This window comes from Thunnus albacares, chromosome 20, assembly GCF_914725855.1.
Source record: "Thunnus albacares chromosome 20, fThuAlb1.1, whole genome shotgun sequence".
Taxonomy (NCBI): domain Eukaryota; kingdom Metazoa; phylum Chordata; class Actinopteri; order Scombriformes; family Scombridae; genus Thunnus; species Thunnus albacares.
In genome coordinates this window covers 16,408,803-16,434,338 of record NC_058125.1, presented here as the reverse complement: position 1 = coordinate 16,434,338, position 25,536 = coordinate 16,408,803, and the positions used below count along the sequence as shown (strand labels likewise).

Sequence of the window (25,536 nt, the reverse complement as noted above, 5' to 3'; positions counted from 1 at the left end):
CGGCGTATTCAGTGTAACTCTTGGCAGTTTATCACACCCACTCCCCTCTGTGCCACACAGCGCAACCAGCCAGGCTCACTGCAGAGATACACACAGATTTTCCCCCCATGTAGGAATTCAGTGGTTTCAGATCAGTGATTTGGTGTTTCTCATGGTTCAAGAGAGTTTTTCATCAGGAGCAACAGGTTTAAATTTGAGCTGTTAAATTGCATTGTGATGCTATTAAGCACCTGTTTTGTTCATGAAACAAACATGGAATACTAAACCAAAAATCTTTTGAGTATCAAGTACTTTCTGTTTGTAGGCTTGAAAGGTTTGTACCTTGCTACTTCATCAAGGACAGTAGCTGTAGTGAGCTCTGATTCATGATAATTACAATGGATTCCAATGGATAACCACAGCCAAAAAAAAGTATCAAAATATCCATAGAAACTTCTCAAACCACTCTTTCAGCATAATCCACCTCTCCATCTGTTGATCCATTTGTTCAGCATGTTCAAACACTCATAGTTTCTCCTCAAAGCTCCGCTGGAATCATACTTGGTGATTTAGTGGTGAAGCGTCCCATTGTTTGGAACATACTGAACATACAGTTCAACAACTGAGAAGTGGATTATGCTGCTGGAGTGTTTTTGCACGTTTTCATATGTTAAGACAATTTATTTTGCTTCGGCTGCAGGGCGCTATTGAATCCAAGCATACTACAGCAAAGGCACAAACTTTTCAGGGCCAATGTCTGAGCAAAAGATTTTTGGTTGAGTACTCCTTAAATGAATGAGTTTCTGTTGAAAGAAAAAGTCTTTCTCCTCTTGACCTCAATTAAATTACTTTATTGTTCACTTGGCTTTCTCTCCACCAAGAAGGGGTTTATTTAGCTGTACAGTAAAGTCCTGGTTTGGGAAATTATTCAATGATTTTTTTTTTCCTAAAATGTTTCTGTGGGACAGTTCCCAACATGCTAAGACAGGCGAGGTTTTGCAACAGGCGGTGTTGGTAAAGAGATGTCTGGCTAGCTGTACAGTACTCCACAGTTCCAACTATTCATTACTGTTGTTTTGTCAGCTTCAATGAATCTCTTGTTCTTTGTATTGGAGATGCTTGTTTTCTTCCACCAAGTTGTGAAATTGCGCTGACCTTTTCTTCTGAAGTTTCTCAATACAATTCCAAATCAAACTAACAGCAATCGGCATGCAGGAGCAGTTGTTGCCATTTGTGTATTTGTAGAACATGCAGGCTCTTTTCATGTGGCTTTAATGAAAGAACATCCAGCCGTAAGTAATTACAGTATACACTATGTTTACACATCTTGCTATATTGTGATCATCCAATCAAACCCCAAAATAGGATTTTGATCACATTTGATATTGAATTCTCCAAAGATCAGATATTAAATTGTGATTGTAATTATGGACTGTCGCTGTGCATATAGTGTGATGGAGACAGACAGAATTTTAGTTTCACATAGCCAGTGGAGAGATCAAACTTTCTAACTGGAAAAACTGATATTATCCAGGGTCTAACTTTTCTAACTAAGCATCTGAATCAGATTTGCTAGATACTGCTAGATATGGTCGGTCTTAAAATAAGATTTGTCAAGAGAGGGGGCAGTACAGCATGTAGTGGATCATGCGTAATGCTATATTTAGGTTAATAAACTCAAAATAGCCTGTTTAAGTGGCAATCAGTGCGAAAACCCAATAATGTTTGGAGAAACCAATCAACTTTTGCTGAAAAAAACTGCTTGCTTCATAAATATACAGAAGAAATATTCTGATAATCAAAGTTTTGAAATTGCATTGAAACGCCAGGTGAAATTACAGCTAGATTTTCCTCCTCACATAAAAGGAGGGAGACAAACGCCTCCACCAACTTGTTATTCCTGCTGTATGTCCTTTAAAGAACATATAACAGCAACTAAAAGAAGAAATCAGTGGGTGCACTTTTGAGCATAATTTATGATAAATCTATAGGTGAAAAATAATAATAAATAATGATACACTTGGTCTTTTTTGTCAGCTGGGGGAAGCACTCCTATTGATCTCTATCTACAGCAGAGGTACCTACTGCAGAGACGGAGTAAAGGCCCTTTCGCACTCTTTTAGATGTGTTGTTCAGATAGCCTGAGAGTGGTGAAAAGATGCTTTCAGAGGTCAGATAAGAGAGATCTACATGTGCAGAGACACTTTAGAGGAAACCAAAAACCAGAGACAGTAATAAGAGATTAAAATGTATGGTATTTTTGAGCTGAACCCTACTTACCAATCATTTTCCATCATGCCACTTCTGATCAAACCTTGTTAACTGCTCTGATAAAGTGCTCATTGAAGTCGCAAGGAATGTCTTGCAGTGATGTGTCTTGTTTTTTTAAGATTAACATTCCTTATATTGACTGCACAGGTATTATAGTCATTTTGCACCTTAAGACTTTAGAAGTATGACATATTTCCCCTTTAATAACAGCTTTTTGTGATTCTGTTTTATCATTTTGCACGCTTGAAGTATCAGTCATTCTCTCCTCTTCTCAGTAGGTTTTTAGACACTCCGTAAGTTGTATAATTGATGTACAACCTGATATGTATTATATGTCAACCATCCATTCACCTCATAGGTTTGTGTTTGAACAAGGGAGGGACTCAATGAAATGTCTGTACTTCATTCACTGAAATATCTTAGAAATGTTTGTAAAGTCCAGTAAAATGTAAAATTTGAACCCTACAGAGACCAACTGCTGCAGGAGGTGTCAGTCTGACTCAGGTACTGGTTGTGTGTTGAAGTGCTGCACAGGAAATTCATACACATTGGCTGGATCCAAACCAAACCATCCTCATCACAGTCCGTACATTCTGTCCACACATTGGACTGTGTAGCTGTGCAATACATGGAATGACATCTGATGTGCTTTTTTGGTTGGTCATTTAGAAGAGCTACATGGCTGCTGTTGTGTTGTCTGTCAGAGTTTTACAGTATGAAGCATGTCACATGATGGTGTTTTGTCATCTTGCCTGCGTCATGGCTGACACTTATGTTCTCTGCTGTTCATTAAAGCCATTAAAGATCTAAGTTACTTATATACTTTTTTTTCCTCTTGATGATTTGAATGTTAATTATACCCCCGCCTCCTCATTTCAGTGAAAAAGCAGTTAGAGTAGTAAGAGTGTGAAGAGTAAGAATAATATGATGAAACTTTAATGATCGCTGTAAGAAAACTGGGACAACAGGCGTGAATGAGAAAAGCAACTTGGATGTTATTTACAGTAAACATGCAACTGCTTTTCAGCACTATTATATAGTGTGAGTGGCAAAATGACAATAAAAAAACATGGAATATGAAATTATATAAATTTAAGATAATTTGTATATGAAAAAAACTGAAAATGTAACAATAAATGCAGACTGTATATTATAAAATAAATTTTTACAAATACACTTATAGTCTGAAATACAGAATATGTAACAATAGATAAAAATATTACGAAAATGTAAGAAATCTAGTATGAAGAAATAAGATGAATACATGAATATGAAAAAATACTTATTTCTTCCTAAGGCCATACATACTATATGTACCGAAACGTTCAGTAAAAGAATGAGCGTTAAGTTTTATTGTTTCCATTTGGCTCGAGTGTTTATCCTGAAGAAGGTTTTTATTCAAATCCTGAGCTGTTGCACATATGGATGACTCTAATGAGCCTCGAGGGGTGCCAGGACCCTACCCAGGCTCCTCCAGTGTCTGTTTTCACTGTACTTCTAAGAGGAGGCTTTGACCCCAGGCCCACTGTGAAAAGGTCACAGGTGAATCAGCCACCAGTGTATGCCACCATGACACTACCGGCTCTGCCCAGCACCCTGAGGTGGGCACTAGTCTGGGCACATCTGCTCCATGCCTAATTAGTATCATTGTAGACAAGAGCTTAAGGCTGGGCCTTCATTAATAGCAGCCTGTTGCTCGGGGAAACAGTCTGGCTTCAGTAAGCCGCTTCTTTGCAGGTCTGCTCATCTGATAATCTGGTTGCAGGAGCGCACGGTTAAAAACACACTTTGTGCTGGTGGAGTCTGGCTCAACAAGTAGTTGACAGAGTTTCAGAAATCTCAGTGTGGTCAGATAAAAGATTAGTTAGACAATCTGAATTTTCTATGGCACGCAAACATTTTGCTTTATCTTGTATTAATCAATAAATTCTCAAAACTGTACTTGAATAATCCATAACAGTGAATAATAGTAATCATATAAAGTAGAGGTTGACCAATGAATTAGCGGATACAAGCTCAGTATCGGTGTATATGTAGGCCAGTTAGTAACAAGGAATTGCAGTACAGAAATGCCAAACCAGGTTTGGGGTAATTTATAAACAGTGTACATCTACCAGAGAACCCTGACAAGTTGATTTTTACAAATATCCTGCTCAATATGTATCCCAAATATCGATATCAGTATTGGCCTCAAAAATCCACTATCAGTCAGGCTATAATATGAAATTTATTTATATATAACAACATAAAACGTACATGTAAAATTTAAAAGATGAAGATCACAAAACAAAACAAAACAAGGAACAAAAGCTAACATTTGTCAAAGTTTAGTTTTATCACTGTGTGGTGATGCAGTGCATTTCGAATCAATCTACACTTAAACTGCATTTCCCAGTAATGATAATATGACTTTGACAAAACTGGGTGCAGACTTGATGTTCACTGTGATGGATTACATAACTCAAGCAAGTTTCAAGAGTCTGCTAGTTTATTTTCATACTATATGGAAATCAATGAAAATCAATGGATGTTTGTAATGGTAGCAGAAATATATAGCAAGTTTGTTAGCTTTGGTGTGAAGTATGCATGTGTGATTTGTAGTACATACACAACCACTGGTATGGTCCTTTAAGGAAGCTCCAAAACTTGACCTCAGAGACTTGAACGAATTATTGCCAGATTTCAGCTCCTGAATTAAGACATAAAGATGTAGGTTTGGAAGGAGTTTTGCTCCCAATCAGCTTACTGTAGCAGGAAGCGACATATAGTAACAGATTGAAGGCTGAATGTTGTTTGGATTTAATGCACGAGGAATTAATTCTCACCAGGGGGTTGAAATGCTATAGATTTCCACCTTCATGCTTTACAGGGACCCTGAATGGCATGCCCTGTTTTTAATGAAGAGATTTGTTGCATGTGCCAAGAGAGATTATCTTTTAAAACACTGGCCTGGTTAGGGCAAAGGCTGGTTCCCGTGTAACCATGACCAAGAAATGACAGTCACAGTGATGAGATCTGCATAAATCATCCTGAGATTATCACATATACTATATCTTGTTCCAGGTGGTATTCACTTAGTGATAAGTGGATTTCTTTATAGACACACAGTATAATCTTTATCTAAAAAGCTGGAAACACAGATTTTATGTGAAGATAAGACTCTTATCTTTGACGTTATTGATTTTTATTCAGGGTTCCTGCATTTGTGTTATGTATAGAGATACAAATTTGCATCACAAAGAGGTTAGCTTGATTCTTGAATACTGAACTCTTATTATCTGCAGAAGTTGTTACAACAGCATGCTTGGGAAATTAAGTGTTTAGAGTTTTTTATGTAACAACAAAGAATGCAGGATGTCTCAACAGCAACCCAGAAACACCAAATCCGCTGCTTTTTCTTTTTTCTCCTTGTGCCGGTTGCCTCCACATGGCCACATATGCTTCTGGCCACAGTAAAACCTTTTTGGCACGAGTCCAAGCGTCCCCCCACCCCACCCTCGCCGGATGGACATGGCACGACACTGTGGCCATGTGGCCAGCAGGAGGCTGTATTTAAGCCGGGGCAGCTCTGAAATGGGCCATAAAACCTAGCCAGCAAGTCTGGCTCCCCATGAGGCAATGGGCCTAAGTACTCATTGACAAGACTCCAACATCACTGACTTCCCAGAGAGAGCAACAGAGGAAATAATACAAGAAAAAGAAAGGAAGCAGACAAAGATGAGGTGCAGACAGGAGGCTGTTGTCTGGCCTAGATAGACAGGCTGTTTTATAACTCTTAGCGCTAATGCTTTCAACCCACCACACATAGCTTCTTTCCCATGCTTTCCCACAGAACACCCACTTTCATTGTGATTTTTTAAAATTTTTCTTTCAGCTAAACATGCCTTTACTCAGTGAAATAGCTGCGTATCTGTTTATATCAAAGGGGAAATGTGTCACATTTTGACACCACATGGCTGCCGTGACATTCACATGTTGCCACTTCACACTTCCTGCCCACTTCATCAGCTTTCTGGACACATCAGTCACCGTGAAATATGTCACGAAATGACTCAACTTATTTTAGACGCTCAGCAACTGAGCTAATGAAGTCGGTTTACAGACTTAGTTTTACAACCCCCAGTTCACACTTACCTCTGTGCCAAAGTGTCGGAGGGTTGAGAGGGTGACCAAAGAGGGAAAATGTATACCATGTGTGAAAAGAGGTACACCTGTGAGTTCAGCCTGCAGCTTCAACCTAATTATCCCCGCCGTGGATGGACAAGTAGCACAGTTCTAGCCTGTCATGGGTTGACTGGTCTGTAACCTGTTGCAGAAAGACTGCGTGATGAACAACCCCCTTCCATTTCATTATCAAATTGGCATTGATGAATAATTTATGGTATCTGGGTACAGACAAAGAGAAGTTTAATGGCTGCCAGGTGGGCATCCATGCCTCTGTGGTGAGCAATAAATAAGCAATGTCATAGCAACCGGTGTTTCACATAGTTTTCCATAGATTATGAGGTACATCCCAGAATTTTACAGTTCCAGGAAGGCTACATCAGGCACATAAGTGAGGAATTCTGTGGCTAAAATGGAACATGGCAGTTTTGCATGGCCTCTTAGGTGCTTTCAGTAACCAGGGATACTAGGGCTCCTAAGACTCTTATTTTAATTGACTTTGGCCTGCAGGAGGCTTGTGTCCATTCAGACCTTTCTGGGCAGAGAGAGAGAGAGAGAGAGATAGAGAGAGAGAGAGGAGGGAGGGAGGAACAGAATGTGAATAGAGCTCCCTCAGAAACTGAAGAGTGCAGCCCACTAGAGCTGTTCTTGTTAGTTTGCTCGTGGTCTTTGTTCTCCTTTCAGCCCTTCTGGCTAAATGTCTTCAAACAAACCGTTTTGGGGTTGGGATTCTTTTCGACAGGTTTATAGCATAAGTTGGACTTGGTACAGTTAGTATGGGTATAAGTGATTAAGTAGCGCAGATGATGTGAGTGTGCGGTGATGGCTTGGCATCATGTGTGTGTTTGTGTGGACGTGAGTGTCAGTGACCAAGCCATGTGGGACGATGCCAGGTGGGAGTCCAGGGATGACAAGGGAGCAGGTGTCTATTAGATAGAGCGCAGAGAGGGAGGGAGGAGGTGTAAGGGAGGGAGGAGGAGGGACAAGGATCATAAGAGCTCTTGGCATCTGCCTTACCTGCTGCCTCCCCAGCAGTCCCCTGCCAGTAAACTAAGGGAAAGAGGGAGAAAGAAAAGGGGGAAAAAAAGATAAAGAGAAGAGGAAAAAAAAATGTTTTGAAGGAGGCAGCAAGTGAAGGACCGACCTTTTTAATGCCATTCATGTCTATGATTCATGTCATGATATTTATCTCAAATCAGCCAACACAATAGAGCTGAATGGGATTTCATTTGTGGTGCATGGCAAAAGCTCAACAGCAATGTCACTCACTAGAAACAAAGTCCCTGATACTCTTAATAATCCACAGGACACACAAAACAATTTTCCATCATGTAACGTTTCTTCAGAGTGAAAGAAAGAGTGCTTTTTGAAGAGTTGCACATACAACGCATGCTGGAAAATATGCTAATATGCCAAGTCCGTGTCTCAATGACTTGATTTGATGAGTTTAGTGAAGCCCTAGCAGTATATTCATTAAACTCGAGACTTCAAGTCACGCTTCGGAAATGAATCAAACTTCCTTATTTACATTAAATTAATGATAAAAGATTTGTAGGTGTAACTAAATTCCAGTATAATGTTTTACAGTGTTGGCAAATCAAACCAAATCTATCTGCACATCTAAGTGAGAAGTGAGTAAGGAGATATGTTTTATTGCAATTTGGGTGAACTGAACCTTTAATCTAGAGGCACACTTTGTCTCTGTGCCTCCTGCCTATGTGTGCAGTGAAAGGTTGGGTGGGGGAGCATTATCATTGGAAAGAGCATTGAACAACTGTCAGGGATGCAGTCTATGTCATTTGTCATGTCTCCCTGGGGCTTTATGACAGAGAGTGAAGCTGGAAGCTGCAGACCCAGCTACTGAACCACCCATCTAGTCCCAGCAGATGCGTTTACCACCCTTCGCCGTGGCTGACCATCAGGCTGCGCAGCTGAGCACCAGAATATCAATACGGCTCAGACTCAGCAGGACCCCTGAGACTATCTACAAGGCAAACAGGATAGGCTCCTCTCCTTATGGAAGACAGAGACCCATCGCCGCCAGGGAGACCAATGTAAACTGAGCAAAAAGACGCTCTGTTGCACCAAACAGCAATTTGATTCACTCCAGAATGGTCATGAATCGTTGTGATTTGGAAGAGTTACACCTGAGACGATTTTCTGCAATTTTGGCTCTTTTCAGTGAGAGAAACAAATGAGTCTATTGAAGGCCCGTCTGTGGGAGGAGAGCAGAAGAGAAACAGTAATCCTTTTGTGTTCATCATATGCACTGTCCTGAGAGACGTTTGGGTGAAGGAGGGCAGAGAGAAGGAGGAGGAGGTGGGATTGTGAGGAGTAACGGGTTGGCTGTTCGTCCTCCCGTCATTTGAAACCTGAAGTTTATCCACTGAGTCAATGACAGAGCGCCTCTCCTTTAAACAGGTTGGGGCTCAGTGGAGGTGGTAATTTTGTGTGGTGATAAGCCCTTTATCTAATGGTAGGGTAGAATAATTCCTCTTTAAGTGGCAGCACTGGTGCTTCACGCTCTCTTCTTCTCTTTCTCTCTCTCTTTCTCTCAGATATGTATTGTCATTTCTCCGCTCAGCTCAACACCGTTGTTGTTTTTGTCCCACGGCTGTTGATGTCGGCCTCGGTGTGAAACGAGGATCCCGTCCTCGTAGCCAGACGGCCTCACGGTGGCACAGTTAGGGGATAAATTGTGGAGACATGTTTATCAACATAGAAGAAGTGCAAGTTACCCCTTGTTGGAAGAGAATAATGGGACCTAATTGAGCTGTAACATGCTGGCTGGTCGCCAGGCCCTTGAATTGAAAACTCTCTCCATCAGAAGGGGGTCTGGAGAGAGGGAGGGGGCTGTTAAAACACTGCAGGACATTCTAACATAGATGTGACTCTCATAAACCTATTAACCGCGCTTGGACCCGGTTCTATTTAATTAAAACTAACCTACAAAACTGCGCATCTCCCCATGAGTGTGATGTTTTTAGGAGGAGAGCACCTGAGAGGCCTGTTCTGTCAACCAAAGCACAGCCATGGTAAAGTCAGATCAATCCTCTGGAGGAACAGCACAGTCTGTCTCCTGGCACCTGCCTTGCCAAGAACAGGAGGGAGGAAGGAGGGGGGAAAAGAGAGAAAAAGAGAGGGAGCATGAGCGGGTGGGAAGGAGGAAAAACCCAGCTGCCTCTGCGCCTGAGCCCCGTGCTGCTTTTAAAGGAGTGGGAGGGAGGAGAGGAGAGGGAGAGGAGAGGGAGAGGCAGGGAGACTGCTGGCACCATCTGTACATGTCTTTTGTATTCCAGCCCTCATCTTTACACAGAGCGAGGCTGGTGTGCTCAGTGTTCAAATAAAAAGGAGAGGAGGTGCCTTTTGGGATGCGATGCTCTGAGAGGAGAAGGTGTGTGTTTGTGCGTCTGTGTTGAAATTCTGTTTTGTCCTCGGAAATTCAGCGCACTCAGAGGACATCTTGTGTCCTAATTATTTTACCTCTGTGTGTGTGAGTGAATATAAGCCGGTCTGGTGTTTTTCCTAGTGTGTGTGTGTGTGTGTGTGTGTGTGTGTGTGTGTGTGTGTCAGTAGGCTTGTACACTGTTTGCAAGCACTCATGTGTGGTCAAATCTCTGGGTTGCCATGTTTGTGATGGGAGTCAGAAGCTTTTGTTTGTTCCTCCCTCCCATCAGCCCCATTAGCCTGATGTCTCCTCTCTCACTGACTCACTCAACCTTTTTTTATCACACTCTCTCTTTCAGCCCCTCTCCCTCTCTCTGTCTCTCTGTCTCTCCCTCTCTCTCTCTCTATCTCTCTCTCTCTCTGTCTCTCTCTGTCTCTCTCTGTCTATGTAATATGTGCCGTGCCGGCCCGTCCTTGCATGTGGCAGCAGGGTGGATCTGCCTGCGAGAACAGCCTGCACTGTCTGCTGTCATATTGACGTGGCTTTTGCGCGAACCGCAGCTGAAATCACCAAGCGCTCTGTTTCAACCCACCCGCCCCTCCCTCACTCCTCGCTCCTCACTCAGCCTAGAAGTGCTGTGAATCATAAGAGGAGGTGGCTGCCCTGCTCTTTGATTGAATCCACATTCCCTTTCTCCTCTGACGCCGCAGAGACAAGCTAGAAGGAGGCAGGAGAGCAGGAGGGAGAGAAAAAGGAAAAGTGAGTCTTTTGTAGTTGGCACAGTACAAAAACATGCACTGCAGATGACAAGCATATGATTCGATCAAACGCACTCTGTGGTGGCTACCTAACCAAGCGGTAGGTAGGTAGGTAGGTGGAGAGAAGGGAAGGGCTGGAGTCCATCTGCAGACCCAGAGTGAACCCTAGTGGCCAGGAGCTGCAGTGACATGCTGGATTGATCTTTAATATTGCAGCATAAAGGTGCACTCTTATGTTTCTTAACAGAGCTTTTTCTATAGTGTGCGAAATACTCCCCGATTATCAAATTATTTCAGTTCTTTCACACACTGACACACCGTTTTGTCTGTCAGGTCATTGCTTTTCAATTTTATGTCTAAATTTGCTCAGAGGCTTCTGATCCTAAGTTGTTTGTTTCATCTGCCCTCCTCCTCTCACATCAGTTTTTGCAGGTTTTGCAGCGCTTGCAGTGGAGGGCTGTCATCTCTGCAGTCATTTCTCACAAGGGTCCGGCAGCACTGATACACTCTTCTTATGCTCTCTTTCCAGCTCTCCTATCCTCGTGGTGTGAGGAGCTGGGACGCCTCCTCCTCCTCCGTCACCAGAAGAACAGGCAGAACGAGCCTCCGGGAAAAGTGCCCATGCAGCCCCCCATGAGCTCCATGAAGCCCAGCCTCTCACACGGGTCAGTGTTCACACTGCTGCGCTTTTTGGCTTGTGTTTGAGGTGTGTTTGTGTGTGTGTTGGGTGTGTGAACAGACAGACTGGGCCCTTGGGGAAAGCCCTTCCTCTCCACATGAAGCCCAGTGTTCCTTATGGATCAGTGGCTAGACAAACTGCCAGACTAACTGCTTGTAGCACAGTCAATAGGGACAAACAGTACCTCACTAGTATATGTAGTTAATAATTACAACACAATGTTTGTGCATTTCAAGAATGTGTGTTTATTTTATAATCCTAACAATAAAACCTTTGTCTTTCTGTATTGTCCAGCAAATGCAAATACATTTACTACGATTGTACTGTTATACATGGCAAATATTTGTGCAGTGACACAAGGTCACATTTTGTTTTGCCTACATGATGTGTTTTTGTCCGTCCCCTGCAGAGATGGGTCTTTTCCCTACGACTCAGTTCCCTGGCAACAGAACACCAATCAGCCTCCAGGTTCGTTGTCTGTGGTGACCACCGTCTGGGGCGTGACCAACACCTCGCAGAGCCAGGTGAGATCCCATACCTGTCCGACAGAGTAGAAGTGTGTCTGAGAGGACTGTATGTGAAAGGATTGTGTTTCAGGATGGATCAGTCACTGCAGTTACAAGCAAACTGATATAACCACTGGGAGACACCTGTCATACAAAACAACAGCTTTGTGGGCGCAGAACCTAAAATATTTCCCTCAAAAAATGTTTTTGTGTCAAGTGCAGATTAATCATGCAATAATACATAAAAATAAAACAGACTCACTTTATAATGTGATTCTTGAAGTATATAAGTGATATCATATCATATCTTTTTGCTAGCTAATACCAGTTCAGTTATTCAGTTTGGATTATAACAGATTTGTGTCACCTCTTCTACCTCTTAATTCTGTTGGTAACAATTTTTGCACTTTCTTGATTTCTCTGTTTCACTGGTGAGAAATCACCCCAATTACAAAGACCTGTATTCTAATTTTAAGTTATTTTGAACCTCATCATAAGGCATTCAGCCTTTACCTATGTTTATGTCTGTGTGTCTATGTCCATCAGGTGTTGGGGAATCCCATGGCCAACAACAACAATCCCATGAACCCTGGGGGCAACCCTATGGGCTCGGGGATGTCTGGTAACAACCCCGGGATGAACTCCCCTCAGTTCCCCGGTCCTCAGCAGCAGTTCCCCAACAAAGGAAACTCCAACCAGGCCTACATGCAACAGGGAATGTACGGAAGACCCAACTACCCCGGGGGAGGAGGCTTTGGTGGCAAGTAAGTGTACTTGAAGTAGGAAAGAAGGGGCTCTTGCCCATGTGGCGCACCTTGGGCTGTCTGTGCTCGTGTCTTCATGTGTTTTTAAGTGTTTCGCGACATTTATAATGTTATATTTGAGAGATGACTTTATGCAATACAACATTTTGGCCTCTTTCCCTGGGTCTGGAACTGTCCAATCACCTAAATGATTCTCGGCAAGTTTGCTGTGCTACTGGTGTTCCTCCTAAGTGTTGGAACCGATGTCTGTTCGGATGGGGATCCGATCAGCCGTTGAACCCCCTCGGTAACATCTCGCCGTTGTCTAGGGATTTCCTGCTTAATCTGTGTCCCTCAATGTGTACTATTGACCCATTGTGGAATATACTGCGGGGACACTGTGTCCATCAGCAATCATCACAAAATCTCATGGACAAGGATCCATCCACAAGAGAAAAAGCAGACATGAGCGGAGCAAATGAGGAGGACTGAAGCGCAAACTATAACTGGCCAAAAGGTTCACCCCACTGTCTGCTTTGATATTTGGAAACATCTGTTTACTCTGAAATAAACTTAATGAACTGCAAGCCAATGTGAATTACATGCACAAATACAGGAATGCATCTACGCTGGCATTTACTGAAACTTGGCTGGACGATGCAGTGAGTAATAATGAGTTGGCTGTTGATGGCTTCACCACACCATTTCGTGTTGGTCGGGATAAATTAAGAACAGGGAAAGAGCATGGTGGTGGTGTGTGTATCTATGTCAACAAGAGCTGGTGCAATACAGTGATAATCCGGGACGAAATCTGCAAACCTGTTATTGAACACCTTGCTCTCTCACTCTGCCCCTTTTACTTGCCTCATGAATTCCCCCAGCTATTCTACATAGTTGTTTACATGCTTCCATGGGCAAATGTTGACCAAGCAACTGATCTGTCAGCCAACACATTACACAAACCGGATACCATCTCACCAGATGTCCCCAAATATATCCTTGGGGACTTTAATCACTGCTCCATGGACAAATTACTAAAAGGCTACCACCAATATGTGACCTGTGCCACATGCATGCATAAAACCCTACATAAGTGTTATGGCCCTGTTCCTGGAGCATATAGGTCACTGCCCTTCCCTCCACTTGGATCAGCTGATCATAGCATCATCCTACTTGCCCCAGCCTACATCCCTGTGGTGAAGCAAGAAGAGACAGAGGTGAGGACAGTCATAACATGAACTCCATCAAGCATTGAGGCCCCACAGGGTTGTTTTGACTGCACCACATGGGAGCTGTTCCTGGATTCAAGCACTAATCTAGATGAGCAAGCATTCACAGTATCAAAACACATTACGTTCTGTGTTGATTCTGTAATTCCTACTAAGCAGATCACTATATTCTCCAATAACAAACACTGTGTTACCAAGGAGCTCAAAGGCATCCTTCATGAGAAAAAAAGGGTGTTTTTTACAGGATCTGCTGAGGAGGAAAAAACAAGTCAACAAAAAGGTGAAACTGGCCATCAGCCAGGCTAAAACAATGTACAAAAATAAGATCAAGCAGAAGTTTCAGCAAGGCAACTACAGGGCAGCATGGCAGGGGATTAAAAACATGGCTGCTGTAAACACAAGGACCAAGAGAAGATGGGTGAGTGTGGAGGGGGTCAGTGATTCCTCTCTGCCTAACAAATTAAATAGGTTTTATACCCACTTCGAGAGGCCTGGCATCTGACATAGCGGAGCTCAAACACAGCCTCATGCCATCCATCATACTCACCCTCCAAAAACAGGATGTGCTAAATCTGCTCAAAGCCACCCCAACCAACAAGGCCGCTGGACCTGATGGCATCTGTGGCAGGACCCCCAAGCTCTGTGCTGAGAGTACCCATGTCCTTCACCCCCAGTTCCAGATGCTCCCTCTCAGGCGCTGCTTATGCCTCTCCAGGTGCTCTACCGACCAGCACAGAGGCCATCCGCCTGGTGAACTGAAGGACAATTCTGTGCTCTATCTGGAGCTTGGCATATGAAATACTTAATTGCCTATCTGCCATGTGGACTGTTTCCTTATTTATTTATTTATTTGACATTATTTTATTTTGACTTTTATTATTTTTAAATGCAATTGCATTATCAGCCCAACATAGTCCCAAACAGCTCCTTTGCTTGTAATTGTCTGTCTGTGCATATGTCTGTTTCCTGTCTGTTTTTACTTATGCCCATAATCAAATTGCCTTTGTGGATTAATAAAGTTGTATTGAATTGAATTAAAAGTGGGCAGTGGAACTGGCATCTACATCTACATAGATATTTTTTCAATTAAATGAATGCATACTGTAGATGATGGTCTGAAATCATCTCTTATATTATGTTGCTCTTTCTCATAGCTACCCTGGGGGGCCTAATGCAGGACCTGGTGGAATGGGGATCCCTCCACACTCTCGTCCTCCTTCAGACTTCACCCAGCCTGCAGCTGCTGCGGCAGCCGCTGCAGTCGCTGCTGCTGCCGCCACCGCCACCGCCACTGCCACGGCAACTGTAGCTGCCCTGCAGGAAACTCAGAACAAGGACATGAACCAATACGGACCGGTAGGACAAGACACACACCTGATTGTACCTGTGTGATACCATCTGTGTCCATAAACATTTTGTGATCTATAATAGACTCTTTCCAGTAGCAAATTTGCAATATTTACAATCAACTCTGAGATGGTTGATCGAACCCATTTTGTCTTCCAGATGAGTTCCTCTTTCCAGATGGGACCAAACCAGGTGTACAACAGCCAGTTCATGAACCAGCCAGGACCCCGCGGCCCTCCATCCCTCCCTGGGAACATGGGCACAGGCATGAATGCATCCAACATGAGCGGGCCCCCCATGGGGATGAACCAGCCTAGAGGCCAAGGCATGGGGCCTTTTGCAGCCCACGGCCAAAGGATGCCTCAGCAAGGCTACGCAGGGCCCCGGCCTCAGGGCATGGGAATGCAAGGCATGAAAAGACCGTACCCAGGGGAGGTGAGTGCATGTGAATTATACACTTTCTCCTTCACATTTTAGCTCCTTTGCTGTATGTTGAATTTATGTGTCATCACTATATCCACAGCCAAACTATGGTGGGCAGCAGTATGGACCAAACAGTCAGTTCCCTAACCAGCAGGGGCAGTACCCCACACCCAACGCCTCCAGGCCGCTGCCATCCCCCAACTACCCCGGTCAGAGGATGCCAGGACAGCAGCTCCAGGGCCAATACCCGCCACCCAGCGGCCCCATGGGCCAGTACTATAAGGTGCAGTATGACATGCAGGGAATCTACCAAAATGGCATATATAATTTTAGCACAGGTCCCAGCACAAGTAATAATGGTTAATTTTGTATCTGTTTCATCAAATTACAGCAAGAGCCACCTTTTAATGGCCAAACAAATAACTTCTCTGGGAGTGGATATCAGTACAACCAGGGTAATATAAATGGGGTAAGTCCAATTTTCTACCAATTTTGCTTTATCGCGATATCATACTCTTGGTTGAGCTGTTAGCTGTTGTAGTCCCATGAACATTTTATTCACTAATCAATTGTCTTCAATATAGCCACCCAGACCGGTGGGTAACTACCCTCACTCCCCAGTGCCAGGCAACCCTACCCCTCCAATGACCCCAGGAAGTAACATCCCTCCATACCTGTCGCCAAACCAGGATGTGAAGCCACCTTTCCCTCCTGACATCAAACCAAATATCACTGCTCTCCCTCCACCTCCAGGTCAGTAAATGCCCAATGGAGAAAAACTTAACACGGTTTACTCCTTTGAAAGCTCATGATAGTCTGACTGCCGCTCTTCTCCGCCTGTGTAGCCAACCACAACGAGGAGCTGCGCCTGACGTTCCCAGTGCGGGATGGGGTAGTCTTAGAGCCCTTCAGGCTAGAGCATAACCTGGCTGTCAGCAACCACGTCTTCCACTTACGGCCCTCTGTACACCAGACACTCATGTGGAGGTAAGACATCATGTACTGAGTCAACATGCAGTATATTTGAGATATATTTAAAGCTAGATGGAGAGCAAGAGAACTTAAAGGTGCAGTGTGTAGAATTTAGTGGCATCTAGCAGAATGGACTTGGCAGAAATGGAATATAATATTCACAAGTATTAGTGTATAATCACCTGAACGGTTCCTCACCATGGGACCTTTCAGAAATAAAGTCTGATTTCCAAGACTTTTCTCAAATCAAATTATTATTCTTGGTCTGTCTGATCATTTGATTCTCAGTCAATGGGGAAATTTAGCTTCACATGAGAATCTTGTAGTCAAGAACCAAGGGGTATTCTCCAACTCCTCTTAACCTTTGCTGAGCAGATTGAAAAGGTTGTGCAGTCTTACTGTCTGCAGTTAAGAATTATTCAAAAAAATCATGCCACTACTATTTCCAGCCAACTCGGAGAAGGTCATTCATGCATTTATATTTTCTGATTTAGATTACCGGAATACCTTTTATTCTCCTCTAAAGAAAAAGTCACTCTCATGTCCGCGGCTTTTCAAGAGTCTTGATATGAGGATTCTATCATCCTAAATTTAGCCTCCCACCACCGATTGTCTGTTTTGTGCTGCAGAATGACCATCCTGCACTTGTGCTTATTCTTACATCTAGTATAACAGGAAATGCATTCATAAAGTTTGTCTGTAAAGATTTAGGATCATCTATGACCAAATGTCATGAGCCAAGACAAAAAACATTTTAGAAGACTGTTTTAATTTAAATATGATGAATGTGAATTTGAAATGGATTGCTGCTGTTTTCCATTATGTGCCACAGAAAATAATAATCCATAATATTCGCCGATTTATATTTTTTGTTTGCTTGTCTGTGCAGATCGGACCTGGAGCTGCAGTTCAAGTGTTACCACCATGAAGACCGTCAGATGAACACCAACTGGCCGGCATCGGTCCAAGTCAGCGTCAATGCCACACCGCTCACCATCGAACGTGGCGACAATAAGACCTCCCACAAACCCCTGCACTTGAAACACGTATGCCAGCCGGGAAGGAACACAATCCAGATCACAGTCACTGCCTGCTGCTGTGTGAGTACACAAATCTCCAGAACTAATAAGATGAGGATTAAGCAAATCCTGACACAAAATAGTTGCCTGATAAATAAAAGTCAGATGCAAAATCAAAATGTACCTGCAGATAATGTATAATGCTATGGCTTAGAGCAAAATAAAAAATTGATCCACCCAGTCTTTTATTCCTTAGTATACACTGAGAAGCAGTAGACATATAACTAATACATTTTAGGATGACTTTTGTGATTGTGATGGTGATGTTTCCTCCCACAGTCGCACTTGTTTGTGCTCCAGCTGGTCCACAGGCCCTCGGTTCGCTCTGTCCTCCAGGGCTTACTGAAGAAGAGGCTCCTGCCTGCAGAGCACTGCATCACCAAAGGTATACACACAAGAACACGGTCACATTGTGCACCCTAAAGTCCCGATTGTCCTCAGGGTTCTTGCTTACACACTGCATGTCTGTCCTTCTGCCTCAAAGTTAAGAGGAACTTCAGCAGCGTAGCAGCGTCATCGGGCAACGCCACACTCAATGGAGAGGACGGTGTGGAGCAGACAGCCATCAAGGTCTCCCTCAAATGTCCGATCACCTTCCGGCGAATACAGCTTCCAGCGAGAGGCCATGACTGCAAACACGTTCAGGTAAACACCACAAAGATAAAGAAACACACTGAGTCATTTTAAAATGGAGTACTAGATAACAAATGTGACTTTATTTCTTCTTCTTGCAGTGTTTTGATTTGGAATCATATTTACAACTGAACTGTGAGCGGGGGACATGGCGATGTCCTGTATGCAAGTAAGTTTATCCAGTTTAAATACAGAGCAGTATTTGCCCTGTCTATAGTTTTGACTGTAATCCACTTTATTGTCTCTCTCAGCATTCTAAGCTCTGTCTCACCTCATTCCTCAGTAAAACAGCATTGTTAGAAGGACTGGAAGTGGACCAGTACATGTGGGGAATCTTGAACGCCATCCAAAAGTAAGAAAGACACAAGGAAAGACACAAATTTATATCTGAACCAAAATGTGTAATGCATATATATGTATTTCTCTGAATTAGCTTGTATCTTCACCATTTGGTTTAATTTGTATTTCACCAGCTCTGAGTTTGAGGAGGTGACCATTGACCCAACATGTAGCTGGCGGCCGGTGGCCATAAAATCTGATATACATATCAAGGAGGATCCAGATGGACCACTGGCCAAGAGGTTTAAGACGATGAGTCCCAGCCAGATGATCATGCCCAATGTGATGGAGATGATTGCTCAGCTCGGTCCTGGACCATCACCATACCCATCACTACCTTCTCAGCAAGGGGGCAACAACAACGAATATGGCAGTCAAGGTAGGTTACAGTTCAAATAATAATATAATGAGAATTTTTAAAATAGACAGAAAAACAAACTCACAAGGTCTTAAATGTTTGGCAGTCATACTGCAAAAGTAGCTTAAAATAACTGTAAGAAATGTACTCATGTTTTTACTCTTTTTTTATTTTGTGTGCTAGGCAACAGTTACCAGGGGCACGGGAACTTTGACTTCCCTCACGGCACCCCTGGTGGTACGTCGATGAATGATTTCATGCACGGTCCCCAACTGTCTCACCCACCTGACATGCCCAGCAGCCTGATGGCTCAAGACAAGCCACTCTCCCATAACATGCCTGACTCAGTGAGTTGTCTCATCGACTCCTACCTTTATATTTTCCTGTCTTGTCATTGCATTATTTCAGCCTATTTTACTGTTTCTCTCTGTATTTGTTTTTTTATTTATTGTTAAGCTTATAAAAGTGCTATATGAATAAAGTTGTCAATAATTATTATTAAAAAGCAAAGAGAATAATGATGCAGGTATGGAGAGGTTTTTACTTGTTTAGGTAGCTTCTTTTGGCAGTTGAGAGCAGGGGATATATGGTAAATATCACATTGAGACACCTGGAAATACAAGTTTCAAAGTGAACCACAATGCAGGGTGACCACAGGAAACAGATTTTATTGGTTTAAGGAGACAAATTATGGCATCAGATAGCAAGCAGTTACTAATGCTAGGAAGGTTTAGTCTGACAAAATAAACCACGCACGCATTCAGCTATATCTGCATGTGACTCTCTCCCCCGACATGATCACTACAAAATGAAAATGAAAGCTTAGAGCACAGACTCATCACTGTTAGAGTCTGGGATCTGTTTTGAAATATTAATCCTTGCAGGATGACAGATTATCCAAAAATGTACAATGAATGATCCACTTGTATTTCCATGTGATTTCTGCTCTCAAAGCCCTGGTTCACTTTTAATGACAAATTTAACCAATGAAATACAGAAATGCAACAAAGTAAATTTTGCCACTACAATTCTAAAACCTGCAGTTGCAATCACTCAGTATCTAAACATTTCCTCCTCCTCCTCCTTCTGCAGATACCTCATTCTGCCGGCAATGACCAGTCGCACGGCCCGTTGCAGCAGAGCTTACATGCGTCTCCGCACCCTGGGAGCCAATCAGGGCAACAGCTACACCACAGCGGGCCCCCTCCACCCTCACGACAAGCTCCACCTCCTCAGCAGCAGCAGCAGCAGCAGCAACAGCAGCAGCCTGGCCCCAACAGCCATCCCCATGGCGACCTGGCCTTCAACCCCTCCAGCAGTTTGGACAGCCAAGCAGGGTCGGACATGCCTGAGCCATCTTTAGACGTGAGTCCTGACACGCAGCCAGTCTTGAATAATCTGTGGAAATTTATTACAATAAACCTGAATGCCTAACCAAAGTTTTGCTATCACCCTCTCCTCTCCCTTACAGCTTCTTCCAGAGCTCGCTAACCCAGATGAGCTGTTGTCGTACCTGGATCCACCAGACCTTCCCAGCAATAGCAACGACGACCTTCTATCGCTCTTCGAAAACAACTGAGGCAATTCAGACACACATAAACTTTTCTGACTGCCTGCAGTTTCCCTGAGAACCCAGGGCGGTCACTCAGTACTTGATAAACACAAAGATGCACTCCCTTTCTCTTCTTCCTCTTGTACAGTTTTGATTCGCCAGCGCAGATTGACTGAAAGAGGTTAAAACTCAAAGACACGGCGGGATGCGGGGGGGTCGCCCCACCCTCTCACACCTGTGGCTATACCTTTGAACTGTGCAGCTATACTCAGTTGATTTTTTTACGCCACACACAGGTGTATGTGTGCACATTAGGAACGTGTTGTAGCATTTTTTTATTCATGTTTTGTTTCCTTTTTGAAAAAAAAAAAAGGAATCCACTGTATAAAACAGAAAAATAAGTGAAAAAAAAACCCTGCGCTATCTGGCCAGTGTGTGTTATGTCCATATTGTTATTCCAATCTGAGAGGCCACAGCTTCCTGGTGTCACAGCTCCATTCCCTGACTGGTCTGGTTAGTCGCACTGTTTTGTCCACCACACATCATTTAAAAGCACAAGAGATTTTGGCAATGCAAAAAAAAAAAAAAATCTGTCTTTACAACAAGGAAAAAGATCAACATGTGTTTGTCCTTGACAAAATGTTTTTTAAAAATTTTTTGGGAATGATCGGCTTCCACTTTGTCTACAATTGTGATACATACATATTTTTGTCAAAAAGAGAAAGATTTTCAGTCCTCTGAGGGTTGACAGCTGGAATGGAAAAAATTTGTGGCCCCACTAAAACAAAAAAAATTTATATTGCGTACCAAGAATAGAACACCTGTACTTCAACATATTGTATAGTTATCATCCTCCTGTACAGAGGAGTGATTGTAATGGAAATGAAAGGTACAGTATGAGAGATTTGGGGTTCCTGTGACGATCCTGCTGCATCTATTGCTTCCTGCTACGACTCCTTCCATGCCGTCTGCTCTGCATGAGCCCGGTGTCACTCGTGTCAGCATTTTTGCAAAGTTGCATCTCTCTCCCTGTTAAATGATGTGCTGTTAAACTAGTCTGCAAAGTGCATGTGTGCCAAGCCCTTGTCTAGTGCTGTTCCAAGTGGTAAAAAAAAAAAAGAAAAGATAGTGTGTTTTTTATCAGTTGCTGTTTCCACAGCACTTTTGTTTGTACGTTTGTTTTTGATTTCTGTCAGATTTAGTATGATTTATTTAACACTAACATTGAAGGGATAATGCTATCAGCAATACATTTATCATGTATTTGCTGGATATACTGTTTTATGTTTGTTGGGTTTTTTTTCTTGTTTTTGTTGCTGCATAATTAAACTATCCATAAATCGTTTTGGGAAACTGCTCAACATCACCAAAGTTGGAGGGATGAGAATGGAGATGTTTGTGTTTGCTTGGTCCTGTAAGACTGCGAGTGTGTGCATGTGTGTGTGTGAGAGTGTGACCGCGTGTGTGTTTCTATCGGTGTGATGGGAGATTTCAAAGATATAGGGGAGGACAAATACAGTTTATCCATCACTACTGTTCAAGAAGTGTTTTTTAAAGCAGTATTGGTGCAAACCTTTTTGCCACATTTGTTTTCAATTTCACTTTTTGAGAAGAGTGCTGTTCAGTATGCAAATGTATTATTTTTTAAGAAATGCTATTGTACTGTAAATATCATTGTGAATATTTTTGTATCATCTTGATAATGTTTGTCCTTTGATCATTAGTCGTCCAACCTTAACCACATATGCTCCCAAACTCCCATCTGACCACTGACTTTGTTTGTAACCAGCATACGACAGCTGTCTCGTCTCCCCGCCGCCGGGGACGCCAGTCCAAATGTCTCATAAGCTATTTCCTGCAGGTCATCGTGCTTTCCACTCACTCTCCTCCCAGTGCACTCTGTCTCACACCTGTCGTTGCTCGACAGGTGACCCATTTTTCTGCAATCCCCTTCCCCTGCATCAGCTCAAGATGATTGTGTAGCATAATTTCGATTTACACATGTCAAGCTCGGTTTGAAGCAATATTTTCTTTCACGCTCTGGTGTATTTGATTGAAAATGATCAATGTTGTCTATTCATGAATTTATGTTAACATTTTATCAGTGATACTGAACAGTAACGGTTTTTAAAAAGGCGTGGTATCAGCCAGCTTTCAGTGTAATTAGTGAGCTATGTGAATATCATAATTGTTGCTAATTGTCAATACACAGTGGTATTTTAAAGATATATCACAACCATATTTTAAAGAAAATTCATGATATTGTTTATATTTTTGTTATAGAAAATGTGGCTTTTTTTTAAAAGCACGAGACCATATACATTTTTATCCCCTTTGTTTTTGGTAAATTATTTTGTACTGGTTTTCGTATTAATCTGTAAGGCTAGAAATCCAATTTCTTTCAACTGTAGCATTATGCTGATTTAACCACCCTGGTTTTATGTAAACATTATTTTTAACGTCATTTAAAAAATATGATTTGTTCCAGTTCGGCACACTGACATGTTTCATATGTCATTCACATGTGTTTCATATTTAAGTCACAAAAAGACATCAACTTTGTACCAGTGAAATCTTTTAACGACACACTGCCACATTATTTTCATTTTTTTACAATCTGAATTGAAACTTTTGATCAATCCCACGGAAGTCGTTATCATTTCATGTTTTGTTCTTACATACAAGTGAGCCAATTTGGTGTATTAGGCAGTACCCCGAATCTGTAGTTGCACAATCACAATAAAGGGCCATTTCTCTGGGGGAAGTTGCTTTAAAAAAAAGTTTTAAAAATTTAAAAAAAAAAAAAAAAAAAAAAATACAGTGAGGAAGGGCACGTTCATCATTTTGGCCGGGAAAGGATGTTGAGGGCAAGGCTAGGTCAAAACGTCCCGAGGATGCCTGTATATATGTAAATGATTATAGAGACATGTGAACAGAAATGTATTCATTTTCCCTGGGAATGTGCATTGTTTCTTCAGAATAATAAAACGCTTGCAACCCCTCTACTGGAAGTGGCTGAATATGGAAAATGAAACTTGTTAGTTAGTGTTTGTGGGTATCTCTCAGCATTTTGTTCCCCCTCTGTAATATACTTTCACCTCTTTGGTTAGGGGAACTGGGACAGCTATGTTTTACATGTAATATTTAGCTTAAGTGTTCTAGTCTGTCGCCTGCATACTCTGAGGTGCTAAAGCTAAAAAAAAAGGAAAAAAAAAAAAAAACAAGGTTACAAAGAAAATCCCTTCGATGGGTGGCAGAAAGGCGGTGGGAGGGACGGGTCCAGAAGATTGTAACCAAATCCATAGTTTGTACAATTTTTGATATCATGAACAGTTGGAAAAATGATACAATCTAAGGTGATTCATGCAATGTGGCCATTGTCTCTATGTTTGTACATTGTATGTACAATCATTTCATATTCTAAACTGGTCAGAAAATAAAGGAACTAATTGTGATTTTTAGTCTTGCAGAACTGTATGTAGTTAGATGATGTGACAACCTAATATTTATCTAATAAATATGTATTCAGATGATACCTGTATGCCACTGTGGTCTTGTCTTTTGTGCACTTGTATCATAGTCTGACAGTTAGGTCTGGCTTAATCCCACAGGCTGTTAATCCAAGCAAAGTGTAAATTATGGGTATCAAATTTTACTCACATTTTGATTAACATACTGTATCTTAAGGTCAAGATATGACCCCCACATTATTTAACTCAACAGGATGAGGGAGATAACTAGGGTTTGCAAACGTGGTCATAGGAAGAAAAGTATTTTTATGCAAACTGTCAAGAAGAAAATAAAAGAAGAGATTAAAAAGATGAGAAGTAAGAAAAGAGACGACAGGTGTACTCTTAGAAAGCAACAGGAATGGATGGAACTATGTTGTATGCTTTTCAGACTCTTCCAGAGAATAATAAGAGTCAATGGAGGCACGTTGTGACATCAAAATCATTCTGTCTGCTGCAGCAATTTCTCTCTTGTCATACATACATGAATAAACAAATTGCTTCAGTGGTATAATAGAACATTTTGTGTGGTTAGTCAAATGACTTTCAATCTCCAATTGTCTCCTTGTGTGACATTGAAATGTTTAGATGAGCACAGACGCATAGACAGTTTAAAACTGCTGAAACACCCAAAATTGGAAAGTATACACATATTTCCATGTATGTTCATTTGCAGCTTATAGTTTTTGGGATACAATTGTTAGTTTGAATGATTAGAAGTGAGACAGAGACTTGGGGACCATGGGGGGAAACAAAAATCAATATTTGCTATACTGTGCACTATATTTACAGTCCACCATTATATTTGTGTGTGAAATGTATGCACTATATAGTATTCCCATGAGAGAATGAAAAAGTAGTATCAATGGCATGCACACCACTTTTTGATTATTTTTTCTAATAATGGCACAATGCAAAAACTTAAAAATGACAGTAGTGTGAACTACAGCTGAGTCCTAAGTGCCCACAATGTCAATTTACTGCTCACTATGAGTACACTAATTGAGTGAATGTGTATGAGTAATATTTGAGTGAGTGAGTGAGGGAGTTTTGGACACAGCCAGAGACTTGGTTTGAATGTTTGAGAAGTAGCTATAAAGAGACAGACAAAGACAAAGACACTGGGGGGGTTAAATTTGTGTATTTATCCTCTCAATTTCTTTCAATGGGCCTCTGTCACAACTGCCACTAATGCTACAGATGCTACTACTACTAGAACTAAAAGTACTGTGACTTCTACAAACACAAAGTGCACCACAGTCTGCAACAGCCCATTTCCTAGTTACCACCTCACACAACTGATAAATTTCCTCGCAACCACTCAGACAACCACAGGAACGATCTCGCACCTAAATAATAATGACGTAACATTTGGTCAAGCAAATAGTGTGGCACAGGTTATTTTAGCAGAATGTCAACAGTAAGTCTACAACACTTTTTGGTGTTGTTTTCTGCTTAAATCAATCAAGATAGAGAAGAGTTCAAATCTCCTATAATTGACAATGACTTAATTAAAGCAACTAGCCTTTACAATGTCTTTCATACTATTGTAACGTTCAAAAGGGTATTCTTAAAAATGTACTTATGGTGCAGCTGAGCTGAGAAAG

The 25,536-nt window shown here is 42.1% G+C and overlaps 1 protein-coding gene across 4 annotated transcripts in view; it reads left to right on the top strand.

Annotated features, from left to right (window-relative positions):
• The window catches only part of LOC122970984 (zinc finger MIZ domain-containing protein 1-like), a 117,652-nt gene extending 93,691 nt beyond the window's left edge, over window positions 1-23,961 (top strand). For 2 of the 4 annotated variants that reach the window (XM_044337402.1, XM_044337403.1), the window contains 19 exons: window positions 2,719-2,754; window positions 11,090-11,225; window positions 11,649-11,763; window positions 12,292-12,509; window positions 14,872-15,073; window positions 15,224-15,499; window positions 15,588-15,770; window positions 15,879-15,956; window positions 16,072-16,240; window positions 16,333-16,474; window positions 17,349-17,559; window positions 17,818-17,923; window positions 18,023-18,183; window positions 18,273-18,340; window positions 18,455-18,523; window positions 18,645-18,889; window positions 19,052-19,215; window positions 19,961-20,233; window positions 20,340-23,961. In XM_044337402.1, coding sequence (XP_044193337.1) covers window positions 2,719-2,754; window positions 11,090-11,225; window positions 11,649-11,763; window positions 12,292-12,509; window positions 14,872-15,073; window positions 15,224-15,499; window positions 15,588-15,770; window positions 15,879-15,956; window positions 16,072-16,240; window positions 16,333-16,474; window positions 17,349-17,559; window positions 17,818-17,923; window positions 18,023-18,183; window positions 18,273-18,340; window positions 18,455-18,523; window positions 18,645-18,889; window positions 19,052-19,215; window positions 19,961-20,233; window positions 20,340-20,447 — 2,960 coding nt within the window. In that variant the 3' untranslated portion in view covers window positions 20,448-23,961. The remainder of the gene's footprint in view (window positions 1-2,718; window positions 2,755-11,089; window positions 11,226-11,648; window positions 11,764-12,291; window positions 12,510-14,871; window positions 15,074-15,223; window positions 15,500-15,587; window positions 15,771-15,878; window positions 15,957-16,071; window positions 16,241-16,332; window positions 16,475-17,348; window positions 17,560-17,817; window positions 17,924-18,022; window positions 18,184-18,272; window positions 18,341-18,454; window positions 18,524-18,644; window positions 18,890-19,051; window positions 19,216-19,960; window positions 20,234-20,339) is intronic. The other 2 variants (XM_044337404.1, XM_044337405.1) reach the window with 1 other exon arrangement.
• The last annotated feature ends 1,575 nt before the right edge of the window (window positions 23,962-25,536 follow it).